The sequence below is a fragment of the Rattus rattus genome, chromosome 14 (assembly GCF_011064425.1).
Source record: "Rattus rattus isolate New Zealand chromosome 14, Rrattus_CSIRO_v1, whole genome shotgun sequence".
Classification (NCBI taxonomy): Eukaryota; Metazoa; Chordata; class Mammalia; order Rodentia; family Muridae; genus Rattus; species Rattus rattus.
The window spans coordinates 44,202,097-44,218,932 of NC_046167.1; the positions used below are offsets into that span (position 1 = coordinate 44,202,097).

The 16,836-nt window shown below is 45.1% G+C and overlaps 1 protein-coding gene across 1 annotated transcript in view; it reads left to right on the plus strand.

Moving 5' to 3' along the window:
- The window catches only part of Dcdc2 (doublecortin domain containing 2), a 158,750-nt gene that overhangs the window by 118,288 nt on the left and 23,626 nt on the right, over nucleotides 1–16,836 (plus strand). Inside the window, exon 8 of the mRNA XM_032885007.1 lies at nucleotides 12,759–12,859. Within this exon, the coding sequence (XP_032740898.1) occupies nucleotides 12,759–12,859 (101 nt within the window). The remainder of the gene's footprint in view (nucleotides 1–12,758; nucleotides 12,860–16,836) is intronic.

Sequence of the window (16,836 nt, forward strand, 5' to 3'; positions counted from 1 at the left end):
ATCTCTTCTATTTTCTCCATGATCTACAGACCTGTTTTATTTTGCTGACACCAGGCTGGTTTTGCTGCTGTGGCTCTATCCTTGGTTTGAGATGGGGACAAAGAAGAAGGGATCAGGTGGTCTGCTACAGAAATGGAGCTGAGACTGGAGCATTAGATTTGGAGGATAGGAGGAGGGCTGAAGATCTACCTGCTTTTCTGGCCAGAGTGTCCTATGGATTCCCAAACAATGGCTGCTGGAGGTGGGGACTGTCATAAAGGATGCTTGGTGGGAAGAAGCAGAGTGGAAGACCTCTCTGACCCACTGCAGTGGGAGAAGAGGGGAGGCAAGGCTGCAGCAGGTGGTCTGCTACAGAGCCGGAGGTGCTGAGCGGGAAGAGGATCAGGAGAAGAGAGAGGTGTGAAGATCTGTAGTTAGCTTGCCTGCTTCCCTGTCCCGAGACTGGAGTGTTTCCTGGGGATGCCTGCTGGTATTGGAGGCTGGGATGGTGAGATGAGGGCGGGGAAGGAAGGTTGTTGGAGAAGGTCCAGATCCATTGGAGACGTCGGAGAGGAACAGCAGACTGTGTAGTATGCTACAGAACTGGGGATGAGATTGGGGGATGGAATACGGAGGAAAGGAGGGAGAGGTGAAAATTGCAATTAACCTACCTGCTTCCCTGGTCAGAGTGTCCTGTGGGTTCCCAGGAAAGGCCTGCTGGAATAAAGTAATAAGCCGGGAGGGGAAGATCCCTGTGATTCACTGGAGATGTAGGGTGTGTGTGTGTGTGTGTGTGTGTGTGTGTGTGTGTGTGTGTGTGTGTGAAGGTATTGACCCTAGATTTTTTTTTGAAAGTTTGGTAAAATTCCGCTGTGAATTCATCTGACCTGGGCTTCTTTGAGTCAGAGGGTTTTTCTTCTTCCAAGCCCCGCATCCTTTAAGGATCCATGCACATGGCTGGTCTCTTATTTTAATTTGCTGGTTTGGGCTAATCTAAAAACTACCCCATTTCTTTAGATTTTCTATTTAATGGATTATAGGTTTTTAACTTATTTCCTCATGATTGTCCGAATTTCTCTTACAGCTGTCATACCACTTCCCTGCTCAGTTCTGATGTCGCTAACTTGTTTCCTTTATTACTTTTGATAGTTGGGCCAGGATCCATTGATGTCCATTATCTTAACAAAGATCCAACTCTTGTTTCCTTTGTCTCTGTTTCATTGATTCTTAATATTTCCTCCCATTGACTTCATTGGGGGCTTTTTGTTCTTATTTTCCCAGATTCTTGAGCTGTCATATTGTCACCTTCTGACTCTGAGTCTTTATGTGGGTGCTTACCACAGTGAGTGTCCACCTAAGGCTTTTACTGTTTCCTGAGGACTTTGCTGTGTTTTCCTTTTCACTCTGTTCCAGGAATTTAAAAAGTTATTTCTTGATTTTTTTCCTTTGAGTCATTCATCATTTAGCAATGCATTATCTAATCTACATGGATCATGTAATTCCTAGAGATTTATTTGCTGTTGATTTTAAGTTTTATTGCATCAATATTGAATATTGTTGTAAACAGGGATACCCAGAAGTATTTCAATTTTTATGAAGTTATCAAGATTTGTTTCATGTCTGAGGATGTGGTCTGTGGTGGAGAATCATTCATGGACTGCTGAGTAGAACGTGCTGATTGGGTTGGGTCTGGGGCTTAGGGAGGGTGCAGGTGGGCTAGGGTGAGGAGCTCACCAGGCAAGGCTGGAGCACAGGATGTATGGCCTTGCCTGGACCTGGAGGTTGGATATGGTGTGGGCAGGCTAAAGTCCAACAGACTTAACAGGCTGGGCCGCTCACAGGATCCCAACTGTATTCTTACAGTTTTCAAGTTTACATCATTATCTTAGAACTTCATCTGAACGAGGTTTATATTTCTAACCACTTACTGGCCATGCCTACTAGGATTCCCCCTTTGGCAATGCTGGAGAATAGTTAAAGCCTCCTTGCACATGCAAAGCAGGCCCCCAATCATGAAGCACAGCTCTACCCCTCTATGAAATATGATTCCTTAAAATATCCTCATATTTTCTTTTGTGTGTATGTTGTTTTATTTACATGTATGTTTGTCACTCGCCCAACGTCTCGCCAGTAAGAACGACGCGCGGCAACAGGATTCTTCTGCGAACAAGCCTTTACTGTGTTACAGCTCTTCTTAGTGTTACAGCTCTCTTAGTGTTACAGCTCTCTTGAACAGGGACAGGGGACCACGAGCGGCAAAGTCGCTCGCCTTGTATACACAACAGTATGCTAATAATCTCTCAGGGATTGGTGGGGCACGGGTCACCCCACTATCACCCCACTACTTGTCCTCCAGGGATTGGCGGAGAATGAATCACCTCACTAGCATGGTACCGCCCCTCATTAGCATATTAACGGCCAACTGACACCAGGTGCAAAACCTGCGCATGCGCAGTACCGTTGTTCACCACTGGAGGGCGCCCTACATATGCTTGTGCACCAAGTATGTGTTTCATGCTGCGGAGGCCAGAATGGGGCATCAGGTGCCCTGAAGTCACAGATGGTTGTGATCTGCCATGTGGGTGCTAGGAATTGAACCTGGGTCCTCTATGAGAATTCTCACTGTTTCTTAAACTAATACTGTCTTGGACTAGGACTGTCAAGACTTATCATAGTTTGACTTATGGCTTTTTGAGTTTACAAAGGTCCAGAAGCTATACATTTAGTAGAAATTAAACTTCAACTTTGAACTTCGATCTCCTGGGCTTACAGTATGTGGTGCATCTGTCTCCTGTCTTGCTGGGCTGCTGTGATTTTCAGCTCCCAGTCACTCTGAGATTACGAGGCAGAGGCTGCACTGTGGTACTATGGTGCTTGGCAGGTTATGCGCATCAAATGCACCTAGATGCAGTAAATTCAACATGTGATGATCTTATCAGGACTCACCCTGGCACGGAGCAGGGACATTGGAGGTCAAAATCAGGACTTGCTGTCTCCTTTCCGGACTCTCTTTCCTCCCTTGACTATGTAGTTTTGATCAACAACACAGTCAGCCACAAAACATTGGGCTTAGAGGCCTCTTCCAACCTCTCCTCTCCTTCCTGTCCCACACCCAGTGGTGAGGTATATATCTTTAAGGATTCTAGAGTAGGGTCTGTCTGTTGATACTGTATGTGGTACCTTCTTCCAGACCTGTTGCATCCTGGATAGGACTGGTCCCCCAGGGTGAGTATGCCCCGCCTCCCACAGTCAGGATGTGTGCTGCATGCAGACTAAGATTTGGAAGCCCTATGCTCTCCCTGCAGTGAGTCATGTCCTTTCGCATTTCTTCTACCGGTCCCACTGCTGTGCCGCTTGCAGGTTGATGCGGGTGACTCTGTCAGACCCACATTCCAGACTTTCATTCCTAATCTCTTCATTCTGACCTGTCCCCTTACCCAGAACTGTCATCCTGTGGAGCCATGAGTAATATCTTCCATATCACCTCCTCCACACATGGCCGGTTATGAATCTCTACGCGTCTGTCCAGGTAGCCCTACCTCAAGGACATACCACCTCAGCACTAGTCTTGCGCACCCTACTCCCTGCATTAAGGTCCCTAGCTGCTCTTCACAGTCGTCATGATTAAATTCTTGGTGATGTCAGACAAGGTCCTCCTCTTGCCAGCCATATAACCTACTGTTCCCCAGTATTGCAACCTTGCAGCAGCTGTGCGAGAGGCCTACAGCCTCTAAAATGAAGTACCCAGCCTCCCAATACTCTGGTTGGCACTCCAGAGTAGTTCCCTCTGCTCACCAATGGCCAGTTCTTCTTGTTTTCCATTTACAGCTCCTGTCTGCCACACACCAACTCTGACGGTCTCTCCTTAGCGTACCTCTACACACTCTCTTAACAGCTGGGTAGCACTTGACACACGCATACCCCAAGCTGTGGAGTTTCCCATGTAACTCCCCTGGAGGCAATAAGCACCTCGAGTTCAGGCCTTGCCCACCTCTCCAGAGCTGGCTTAGCATGTTAGCATAACCACCAAGTGCACGTATGAACATCCAAAGACTGCTGCAGCTTCCAGCTTTGAGGGAGGAAGTACTCCATTGCTGTGATAGACTTTGAGAGTGCAAAATGTTTTCAGTATTGGCATTCTGCAGACTGGAATTTCCAAGGTCATCTGATGGGAATTGAACCAGCCAGAATTATGAACAGGAATTATAAATTTTAGGTTACTTACTAGGTAATTTCAGTTACAGGGGTGGAAGGAGAAGAACAATTCAGTGATTCTAATGAATTGAAACTGATTTTCAGGATAATTGTTTTAAGGCTAGAAATAAAAATGTAAATCTTTGCCTATCTGCTAGTTTAGGCAAACAAAATAAATTACTCAGAAGTAATTTATTATCCAGAGTCACACATATCTGGCATAGATATCAAGAATTGTATAAAAATGATTTAGCTTATAAAGTAAAATGCAAATTGTATATGTTAGAAATATATGTTTTGATTTTATATTCTTAAAACTTCTGACTTTGAGGAAAGTGTAAAACAACTATATCGAAAAAGAACAAAATATAATGTAGACATCAGAGTGAAATTACCCATGCTTTAGAGAAATCGGTGATAATGCTCTTCATCTTCTATCTACACTCAGGATATTTTGCTACATTTATTTAAAGCTAAGACAAAATACATGTGGTTAAAATCAATTCTATGCAAATATTTGATAGTCAAATTCATATGTAATTTCATACCAGATGATAGTTAATGCCCTGTAGTGGGAGTCAGGGAGTGGAAAGAAGCCAGATATTTCAAGCTAGAGATATAAAAACCCAGCCTGTGTAAATTGGTAAAGTTATTTTCATGCAGCTTTGTACATTGCTGAAGGAAAGTGGGTCTTGTGACACTCACGTCTGTGTGGAGAGTTTGGGGTTGAGTTCTGAGATCCAATGACACATACTGAGAAGATTCGTGACTGAGAACAGTCAGTTATATCCCTGACCAAAGTAGACGTCCTCGGAACATGTGCTGTGCTGGGTGACATTTTCAGTTTCTCCTGACGGCACATGCTTATTTAGAGTTGTGTGTGTGTGTGGAGGAGGGCATGGTGCATGTTTGTGTACCATACATATGAGACATTAGGGATGCTGTGGCCACCGTAACTGTCTGAGGAGAGCTGACTGATCTCTATGCAGAAGGGTTATCCCCTGCCTCCGTGTTTGCTAGACCTCATGGGGGCTCCTTCCTCCTTGTCCACCTCCCTGGCTGTGCTTTAATTTTCAGTGGTTTATTGTGATGTCAACAGTCTCCGTCTATAAAGAGTCAGTTGGAAATTCAGTGTATCTCACACATTCAGGTACTTACACTAACATTCAGCTGATGGAAATTGATTTTATATCGTCTTGCAAATTTTATTTAAATTCTGTCTCTGCTGACTGCTGCGATGCATTGACTATTTGCTTATGAACGGGTCTTGCCTTAGAGTATTGCTTTATGTATTCAAAGCCAGAAACTGTTCTTTCCCTACAGTGTCCCAGTAATCTACTGGGAATAATAAGAATCATTTAAAACTTAATATTTTGTTAAAATTTAACACTTTCTCAGGCAATCGTAATAGTATATTGGAAGGAAGTTCACAGCCACCAGAGTTTTCCTCACATCCAAAGCTTCTAGTTAATAAATACCTATGGTTTTCATGAAATGTTTAGGACTGAATATTATTTTACTTCTAACTCATCCTGATATTTTAATTTGTCTAGAGCATTAAATGTACTAAAGTGGGATATTTTAATACTATTTAAGATAATTTTAAATAATTCTGTTGATGGACCAAGGAGATGCACACGCACGCACGCACGCACGCACACACACACACACACACACACACACACACACACACGCGAGAGAGAGAGAGGGGGGGGAATAGAGAGGGTTTTACACCTCTGTATATGCACGTGTGTGCTCCTTTATACATACATATGCCCGGTCACCACACACACACACACACACACACACACACACACACACACACACACACACGAGAGAGAGAGAGAGAGAGAGAGAGAGAGAGAGAGAGAGAGAGAGAGAACATAAACACATAAGTAGGTAGTTAAAAAGTCACTCTGTTGAAGAAAGCTTGTTGGCCTGGAGGACTGAGTCACAGCCACTTTTTAAAATCTGAGGATCGCTGAAATCCAAGGGCCCTGTGTTGGGGAAAGCTCTCATCTCAGCTGTGGACACTGGAAGCTGGGACTCAGCAATGTTCCTTACCCATTTCATCAGGAAAAGCAGATTCATGTTTACGTCGAACACAGCCCTGAGATGCATTTCCTACCTCAGAAACTCTGTTTTTGTGTTTTAGGCAAGAAAACTCGAAAGAGATAAGTGAAGAATAATTCAGAAGCATTTTATTTTTCCTGGAGCGTTTGTTGTTGGTTTACAGTGTAATACGCACTAAAATGGCCATTCATGATACAAAGAGAAGCGATGAGAGCTGGACTCGGTGTGGTGTGCACCCGAGCATTGAGCCCGCTCCTCGGCGTAGTAATTGAATGAGAGCAGTATTGAGTTCATTCTGCTCCTCGGTTTCTCAGCAAACAGCTTTTATTACAAAGGTTTCAGGCAGAGGGAGCATCGCAATATTGAATATCTTCCCTTCTGGCAGTTGTGTGTTGGTGGTGATGACATTTGCATGCTGTAGGGGACAGGGAAAGGCAGGTCAAAACACTGTTGTGGGAAGAAAGGCAAGGACCAGAGGCACAGGGAAGGGTTTTCTGCCCACTGTGTCCTTGGTAGGGGATGCAGACCGGGGTGGTGGTAGTGGGTTTTTCCTGCACTTGTCTTTGCAAAGCAGGTTTCTGCTGGAGTAGAAGGGGGTTGTTTTCTCTGGACCATTATTTCTGGACCTATGATGCATTAGCTACCTCTGGCTGCTATAGCAAATGACTCCATACTTGGCCCAAAATAGCACTGAGGGTACTATAGTTCCAGAAACCAGACTTCCAACACAGAGCTCACTGGGCTCAAAATCAAGAAGAGAACTGCACTGTGGGCTCCTCTGGTTCCCAGAGGCTCTGTCTCCTTCCCTTTATGTTCAGAGCCACTCAGAGCACCTGGGTTCTCTTTCACTTTTCTGGTCCATTCTCTGGCTCCCCATTCACCTTCAGGCACCTTTGTAACTGCTTTGGATCCACATCAGACTCAGCCTGTGAAGCCTTATTCCTATGTTCACACAGTGTAAGGTGGCCACAGTATCCCAGGATTCTGATGTGGGCATCTGGACAAGTGCAGGGAGACTACTATTTAGTCTTCAACATAATGATTTATCTATTATCAAATTATTAGTCTAGGTTGCACTTCGATCTTCTTGTTCCTCGAGTCCTTTTTTCCTTCTACCCCATCTCTAGTCAAACTCTATACTGCCAAGTGTGGCCAGCCTGGGAGAAAGGCCTATTAGAACAGAGAATGAAATGAATGTGTTTGGCTCCTCACATGTATAGATATAACTCAGTGTCCAATCGTTTCTCCGACAATCTTTTTTGATGTCTGTGCTGAGTTCTATTCATTGACAGAGGCATAATCAAGTGAGGTGGACACACCCCTGCTCTCCACTTTGGGAGGAAGTGAAGGACAGGAAGCCAGAAAACATATGAGCACCAGGCAGAGAAGGAGAAGGAGACACTCTTGTGGTTGCTGGCATCACATCGAAAGATGCTTCTCTGAGAACTGAATGGCAAGGAATAGTCGTCATGTGAAAAGGGACAGAGAGCGTGGGAAGTATAAAGCCACATGATGGTAGTGGGGTTTCTATTGGGAACGGGTGAAGGTCAGTGTATGTATGTACAGGAAAGGGGGACTATATGACATGTGCTCGGATGCAGCACGGCAACCCAAGCCCAATTCTTTGCATCGTGGTGAGGAACTTGTGTTCTAAGGTGTGACAGAACAATGTTGGAGGGTTTCTAGGCTGTGGGATGAATTAAATGGTGCACTGTGTGTGTGTGTGTGTGTGTGTGTGTGTGTGTGTAGACCAGAGAGTAACCTCTGCTGTCTTCACCATCTCACAATAATTTTCCCCCTTGTTTATTGAGGCAGGGTCCCTCAGTGAACCTGGAGCTCCCTGATTTGGCTAACTAGCTGGGTAGTGAGCCCTGGGGATCCTCTTGTGTCTGCCATACCTGGCTGCTGCCACTGCCTCCCCTCCCTCCTCCTCTTCCCTCTCCTGCTTATCTGTTTAACACGGGTGCTGGAGTGTGATCTCAGGTCCTTGTGCTTGTATAAACTGAGCCATATCTCCAGTCCAAATTAAATAATTTTTATTTAAGTCTTTTAATTAAATATTTATTTTGGAGAACTTGTAACAACAACAACAACAGCAAAACAAAACAAAACAAAACAAAAACCCTCATGCCATGAGAGTAGCAAAACCTAAAGTCTACACAGTGAACTTCTGTATAGATAGAATAGCCATTCTGAAGCCATGGGACTTTGATTTGTATGATACACTTTCATTATCAACTACATTGTATGTACTTATCCTACTTTCCCTCCCTCCAGCCTTCTTTTCTCTTACACACACACACACACACACACACACACACACACACACACACACATTTAGACAAATCCACAGCAGAGTTAAAACTAGAAGAACATTCAGTTTTATTTCCCTTTCATTACATGTCTTTGACTGCATTCCATTTGTGACTTCTAATGTTACTTCCCTCCCTGACCTCTAGTCATTATGATTCTGACTGACAACTTCAAATGGGAATTCTCATGCCTGCTCAGCCCAGAAGGGAAGCGTTCATTTAAACCATGAGGAGAATAACAGGGTAGAAGTGGCTTGAAGGAAGAAATAAGGGTTGGGGGGTGGGGGAGGGAGGGAAGCTTTGATTAAGGAAATAAATAGAAGAGAAAAGTGAGGAGGTTAAATAGCAATAAAGATATCTGAAAAAGTCATAAGGTGTCACATTATTGTTTATTTACCTAAAATTTCACAGAACACATATAAGAGTCTCTCTCTCTCTCTCTCTCTCTCTCTCTCTCTCTCTCTCTGTGTGTGTGTGTGTGTGTGTGTGTGTGTGTATTTATTTTTTGAAGACCACATGGACTCCTGATCTTCCCCACAGGTATATGCACATTGAAGTTCTATTATAGATACCATTAGTAGGCCAGAGTTTGGTGTTTACATAGTACTTGGTGCTGTCAGTTTAGCTTTCTCAAACCCTGTTTGGAGGCAGCCATTGTGGCAGTAGGAGTTGCAAAGACAAAAGTGGTGGCATTTACCTGAAGGATCTGTAGAACATCAGAGACCAAAACAGAGTAAGGAGTGGAAATTGATAAAGGAAACTGACTTATGAATAGAGACTGAGATGACGAGTACCTGGGAGGGAATGGCTGGTTCGCTCAGCTCTGTGCTCAGAGTGGCACTGGAGTGATCTTTATAGAGTATTAACTTTGAATATGATTTGAGCTGAGGGTTAGATGTCACCAGGACTTCTGTAAGGACAGGGAGGAGAACATGAAGTGGCCGTGGTGATGTAGGCTAGGAAACAACCCAGGGCACACATTACTGATGTACATCAACTAGGACAGGGGATGGAGCTGTGGCAGACGTGGTGGAGGCTCTGTCAGCGGAGTGAGAAGTAGGAGAGATGCACATTATGAAGGCAAGGGTACAGGATGGTCCTGAGGGCAGGATTACTCAGATGGTGAGAGCTGGGCCGCTGAGGGAGATAGAAGGTGAGATTTCCTTAAGCAAGAGGCAGGGGGTGCATTCAGTGAGAAACTGTAGAGGGAGGGCGAGGATACAACTGTGCCCTGTGCTCAGAACAGTGTGGAAAGCAGGAGCTAAACATGTCTGGAGCAGTGGCACATGAGGAGGGGCATCAAGCAGGCAGGGGATTGACATGTGAGGAGAGTAAGCCAGTGCTTGTTTTTCGCCTTACTTTCAATAAATGTTCTCTGTGAACTTACTGTGTACAGTGCTCCAGGCTTACTCTTGGAAAACAAGGATTTAGAAGAGAGATATTTGCTTCTGCTTTGTACACAGAGAGGGAGGTAGCACTCGCCTCTGGGATCCTCCACGGTGGGCTGAGCCTCCATGATCTGCTTCCTAACTCCACAGTGGCATCTCGTTACTAATCTCAGTGCAGCTACACATCAGTCAGCTTCTTAGAATGTGTCCTACCTGTTCAAAGATCTAATCTGTATTATTTAGTAGTGTTTATAAGTTATGGCACAGTCTCACCATATTTTGATGTTTTCAAGTAATACTTAATGTCTTGGTAAATAAATGCTCATGATATAATTTTAAAGTACATAGTGACATAAATTTCAAGTTTCAGAGACAGACACAGAGAGAGAGAGAGAGAGAGAGAGGGAGAGAGAGAGAGAGAGAGAGAGAGAGAGAGAGAGAGAGAGAGAGGAAGAGGAAGAGGAAGAGGAAGAAAAAGAGTAAGAGGAGGAAGGTGCTGGAAAATGTTGATGATGTTGGTGATAGCTGTCTCTGGACCATGAGGTATTGGAAGGGGGCTCATTTCCCTCATCTTCTAACGTTCCCAAACTGTACATGTTGTATCAAAATGAGTAACACGTGTCCCACCAGGACGTATAGCACCGCCACCTTAGTAACGTTTACAATGGGAATGAATTAGTGTCCCAGTGGGTTCTCTCCTTTCCTTCTGGCTTTGTTTCTGTTGACTCTGGTAGACTCCACTCCGGTCCTTTTCCTGATGCCAGAGGAGACAGTTTCAGTGTCTCTACTCACTAACAAATGAGCCCCAGCCCCACCCAAACAAACACCTCCATGATATCTCTTGTCTCAAGGTGGATTTTGCTGACTTGATTTCTGCTGTCTGTTTTTAAGATTTATCCTTGCCATCCAAGGGTCATTTCAGTTTGATCATATTATTGACATTGAGATAGTACCTCATATGTCCCAGGCTGGCCTTAAATTCACTGTGTAGCCAAAGATGATCTTGAACTTCTGATCTGTCTGCCTCCATCCTCTGAGTGCTGGGATTACAGGTGTTCATCATTTTGAGCAGTTTGTGCATTTTTGGGGATGGAGCCCATGCTTATATACATGCTAGGCACTCTGCTAACTGAGCTGGAGCCCACGCGTGTATACATGCTAGACACTCTGTTAACTGAGCTCCATCCCCAGCCTCACTTGTTTTTCATGAACATGTAACCTCGGAGGGAGATGATACAGTTGTGTCCTGTGCTCAGAGAGGACCGTGCGGAAAGGAACTAAACACCCACAAAACGTCTGGAGCAGTGGTGCATAAGGAGGGGACGTCAAGCAGGCAGGGATTGACCTCTGTCTGGTGGGATACCTTTTCTAAAATATATCTATCAACAATTCATTCATAGTTCTGCTTGATAGATTAGACATTGCCATTGTGGGTGAGTTCTGAGAACAAATTCTGCTGTTACCGATAAATTCTAGAGTATTCCCTATGGTGTCTCTTTGTAAGTAAGCCCAGCATTTGGAGTACATTTGGATACAGTGTATCGCATCTGCCACCTCACCCTTCTGTAGTTCTGTAGTCTAAGACAGGAATGTTAGCCATGCCTGAGTTTCCATCCCATCCCAAGCCCTTCTTCTTCCTCCCCTGTGTCTTTCCCTGTCTCTCTGCTTTATTGGGGTGTAAGCAGCCACAGGGAGAAGATTACATCCCATGTGTGAGTGAGTGCTTCACCAGTGACCTACCTCCCATCCTAGGAACTACACCTCATTCATATCTTAGACTATAGTGTTGGTGTTTTATGTCTGATTATTCCTCAACAATGCACACATACATTTTGCATGTAGTTAAGGTTGACCTTGAAACTTTAGCAATGTGTGGTGTCATGTGGCATGTGTTAAGTAATTTTTCTAACAACCACGCCTTTGTTACAGAAGAAAAAAGACAGGAACAGTTTCTAGGCTGCAGGGATAATCAAACACTGGAGTAGAATACCAGTAAAGGAGGTAACATTCCCATCCCTGGAGAGCCTTAAAAATTAGACAAAGAAGACATCTGTGAGGGTGGTTGAAGCACTAAATCTGTCTGGAAGCAAGCAGACAGACAGAATGACAGATGGCTATAGGATTTGATTACTGGGACTGGAGAAGGGAAGGCCCCCCGAGGGGAGACATTAAAAGTTCTTCAACAAAGACTGCTGCTTTGCAAAGGGAAGCAAGTTTCAGGAGCTTAGCCTAAATCCCTAGGGGTTTAGGTCTCTTCTGTTGTCAGAGTGGAAAGCCATAGGTTGTGAAAATCCTATAGAAATCTGCAAAGCTAAATCATGCTGATTTTTTGAGGGATTCAAAAGTCCTCTGTGTGTAGGAACCTGTTGCAATAAAAACATGCTTCCCTCTGCTGAATAGAGAGAATCGTTTGCCTGCAGTATACTGAATGCATAGCATTCTTCAGCGAAATGGAAACTCTTAAATGTAGTGTAAAATAGGGAACATTGCCCCTGATTGTTGGCTAGGAGGGGCTGGGGTCCAGCCGGGGGCTTTTCCATCTCTGCCTAGGGGTGCCACTAGTCAGCAGCAATGTGTGAGCATTCCGCACATTGGGATCTGCTCTCCCAAGGCAAAGGCAGCCTTACTCTGGCTACTGGACCTCTTCTCAGTTAAAGCGTAAAGATTGGGACCCAGGACTGTTAAATCCCAGCCCTGTAAGAGGAACTGAAATATATCTATCCCTCTTCAGGCATTTTACTGTAATGTCAGCTTTCAGCCACACGATGTCACGATTGGATTTTGATTTTTTCACATGTGTTTGTCTCCACAGATGAAGGCATTTTCAAAGCTGGAGAAGAGAGATCTGAAACGAGGGGGGCAGCAGAAGTTCAGGAAGATGAAGACACTCAGGTTGAGGTACCAGTGGACCAGGTAATCTTCATGCCTCTAAACAGTCACAGCCACATTCCCCTGCTCCCCATACATGCGGGTGCCAAGGGGTCTTTCGAAGTATGGCATAGTACCCCTAGTACTTCTTGGCACCTTCCAGAAAGCATCCGCCTGCCTCTCCTTAATGTGGAAATGGTATGTTCTTAATAAGCAGGACAAAACAGAGGGAGCTGGATGTGAGCAACAAGCTCATAGACAAAGTCTGGTTGAAAAACAGAAGCATTGGCTGGGAATTTTAATCTAGGAAAAAGTCATTTTCTAAAAAAATGTGTTTTTAAAATGTCATAATATTCTCTCCTTTAGGGTCTTCAGTATTTCTGTGGTTAGATTTCTTTTTCTTTTTTTCTTTTTTTGTAATGAAGTTGCTCACATAAATACAACTCAAATGTTTCCTATGTGTATAGTAATTTCCTTTCCTAGGCAAGGAACAATGTACTTACTTGTGTTACAGGCAGGTGTGCTAACAGAAGAAATTGAGACATGTTAATTCTGGCTAAATTCAAGAAGTAAGCCATATACATATGTTTATGTGTGTGCATATGTGCAACTCCGCCCCCCCTGCCCGTGTGTGTGTGTGTGTGTGTGTGTGTGTGTGTGTGTGTGTGTGTGTGTGTCTGAGTATGTGTAGGTCAGAGTTAGACATTAAGCATCTTCTCTCTCTTATTTTTGAGACAGGATTTCTCATTGAACCTGGTGTTCACTGGTTTGGTGAACTATCTGACTGGCAAGCCCCTGGCATCACTCTCTGCCTCCTCAGTACTGGGTCAAAGATGTGGGCTGCCTAGCTTTTCATGGGGTTCTGAGCATCTGAAATCAGGTCCTTGGGCTTGCTGTGCGGGCTCTTACCCACTGGACCAACCCCCTAGACCCTATCACGCATTTTTTTTTGTTTACAGTAATTCCTTATTAAAATGGAATAGCATTATGTGAATTATAGGGTACTTTTCTTTCTTTCACCTTTTTATTTTTTACACTGAAAGACTTTATAGGGTTCATAGTAATAATACACGGAACCTTTGAAAGCCCCCATTATATGTACCAAAATGAGTTTACACACAGGAATCCATCTGCATTCTAAAGAAGATTATAAATGAGGCAGCAGCCTGTTTAACCAAACCTTTGTACCTCATACTATCCAGTGTACACATTAGATTACTTTGCTACTGCAAGCTTGGCTCCATATTGAAATAGTTTGGAGAACTTAAAAAAAATATTGATACCTGTGTCCAAGTAAATAAATTACTAAAGGGCTCGCTGTTATATTTTTTAATATGATCATTACAACTGTAACTGGAGGGTTGGGGTTCAGTGTGAGACTCTGGAGAAAGGTAGAGGTCACTAGAAATTGCCATGCGTCTCGTGACTACAGTGTGCTATTTCCTGTTGTAAGAACAAATGTCACAATCAAGCAGGCCCATGCATTTGCCTTATCAGGGGGCAGTGAGACGGAAGCTTGATTGTTCCACCATACTTCCTGCACACACTCCTCCCAGTGAAAAGCCTGTTGTGCTAAAATTCACAGATTTCAAAAATCCAATTTATTTTCTAGGATTTGCTCTCACTAATCGTTTTTCATAAACCCCAGTTGCAGTTATTTTTTCCCCTGGGGAAAAACAGAATTTTAAATCTTCTGTGAAACCATAATTAAATATATTTTCAGACAAAGAAGAGTAGTCATGTATACACAAAATTTATTAGTTGTAGAATCTAAGACTAATTTATATTATAAAGTCAAAACTCCTTCAGCAATGTGTGCAGTAAAGGGGCATCTGTTTGCCTAGGTGTTATGTGGTTTGGAGAGAGGGGTGTGGGGAGGAAGAATGGATTTCTGATGTCACTGGATCAGCCTTGTATCTCACTGTCGGGTTTCTTATTGGACATGTGGAGATAACTGAGAAAAATGCAACCGGGGGAGAGAGAGAGAAACAACCAATGGGCAAGAACAGCACCAGGAGCAGGACGACCTGGAAGAAAGACGCTGGTGACAGAGGCTCCTCATGCTCTGTCCCACACAGTGCTGGGGTCTCTGTCCCACACAGTGCTGGGGTCTCTGTCCCACACAGTGCTGGGGTCTCTGTCCCACATACACAGTGCTGGGGTCTCTGTCCCACACATGCTGGGGTCTCTGTCCCACACATGCTGGGGTCTCTGTCCCACACATGCTGGGGTCTCTGTCCCACACAGTGCTGGGATCTCCAGTTGTCCCACACAGTGCTGGGGTCTCTGTCCCACACATGCTGGGGGTCTCTGTCCCACACATGCTGGGGTCTCTGTCCCACATGCTGGGGTCTCTGTCCCACACATGCTGGGGTCTCTGTCCCACACAGTGCTGGGGTCTCTGTCCCACACATGCTGGGGTCTCTGTCCATGCTGGGGTCTCTGTCCCACACAGTGCTGGGGTCTCTGTCCCACACATGCTGGGGTCTCTGTCCCACACAGTGCTGGGATCTCCAGTTGTCCCACACAGTGCTGGGGTCTCTGTCCCACACATGCTGGGGTCTCTGTCCCACACATGCTGGGGTCTCTGTCCCACACATGCTGGGGTCTCTGTCCCACACATGCTGGGGTCTCTGTCCCACACAGTGCTGGGGTCTCTGTCCCACACATGCTGGGGTCTCTGTCCCACACAGTGCTGGGGTCTCTGTCCCACACATGCTGGGGTCTCTGTCCCACACATGCTGGGGTCTCTGTCCCACACATGCTGGGGTCTCTGTCCCACACAGTGCTGGGGTCTCTGTCCCACACAGTGCTGGGGTCTCTGTCCCACACAGTGCTGGGGTCTCTGTCCCACACAGTGCTGGGATCTCCAGTTGCGTCTGTTCCACAGTGGGCACCAGGTGCCAGGGTCGGTGTCAGAGCCATTTCTGCATAGCTTTAATCTGAACAGTGTGTGAAGCCAGTAGGGTGTGGAGTGATTATCACCAGTGTCATCAGTTCCATACCAATAAGAGCAGCTCTGAGGAAGGCAACCCTCCATGGTCTGTATTAAATTGCAGCTGCCTTTCATCAGGTACCTGCTAAGGCTGAGAACTGCATGGCTCTTATCTGAATAACTGTGGTAACCACTCGGCAGGTAGACCTTACCATCCTCACTTTCCATGCACACACACATATATGTACATATGTAAGTATTGATAAATACACAAGTTTACACACATACGTGTATGTGTGTGCATGTGCTGTATGTGTACTGGTTTCCCCATGTGGGCCCCAGGGATTAAGTTCTTCATGCTTGGCAGCGGCACTGTACCCCGCTGAACCGTCACGTCACACGTCTCTCTGTCTCCTCAAGGATGTTTGTAAAATGAATGCCCTGGAAAGCAAAGGCAGTGACTTCCTTTAGGAGCATCACCCTCACAGGAGGGAGACCCTTTTGTCTCTAGAGGGATATCATGCTATCTATGGGGACATGTTTGCTGTCAAAACTGAGTGAACATTATTGGATTCTTGTGAGTATCAGCCAAGGGTCCTGTAATACACACAAGAACCCTCCCAACAAAAATTATGTGGCCCCGAATGACAATAGCGAGGGGAGGCCAGGCCTGTCAATTGTCCTCTAATAGTAAGGGAAATGCCTCCTGGGCTCCAAAGCCCAGGCTGGTTTACTGCCCACTGCAAAAATGTAACTCCATTGCTCCTCACATGTAAGGTCAACTGCGGAGGCAAAGTTAATGTTGCATATTTTTTTTTCCATAATAAAACTACTAAAAAAAGATTTGGGTTCCCCAAGCCTGGAGCTCTTTTCCTGATAGGCAAACCACAGAGAGGTTATCATGCGGCCCCGTCCCACGTGGGAAAGGCTTTGAGCCTCTGCCAGTGCTCCATCTGCTGTGCTTGCTGTGAGCAGCAACTTGGTTTTGACCCTGGCTAGCATCCATGAGCCTGGAAGATTAGGATGTTGACTGCGGAGGACCAGAGCCTCAGGGTTTTCATGTCCTGGCATCTCTAGCACTCACGCT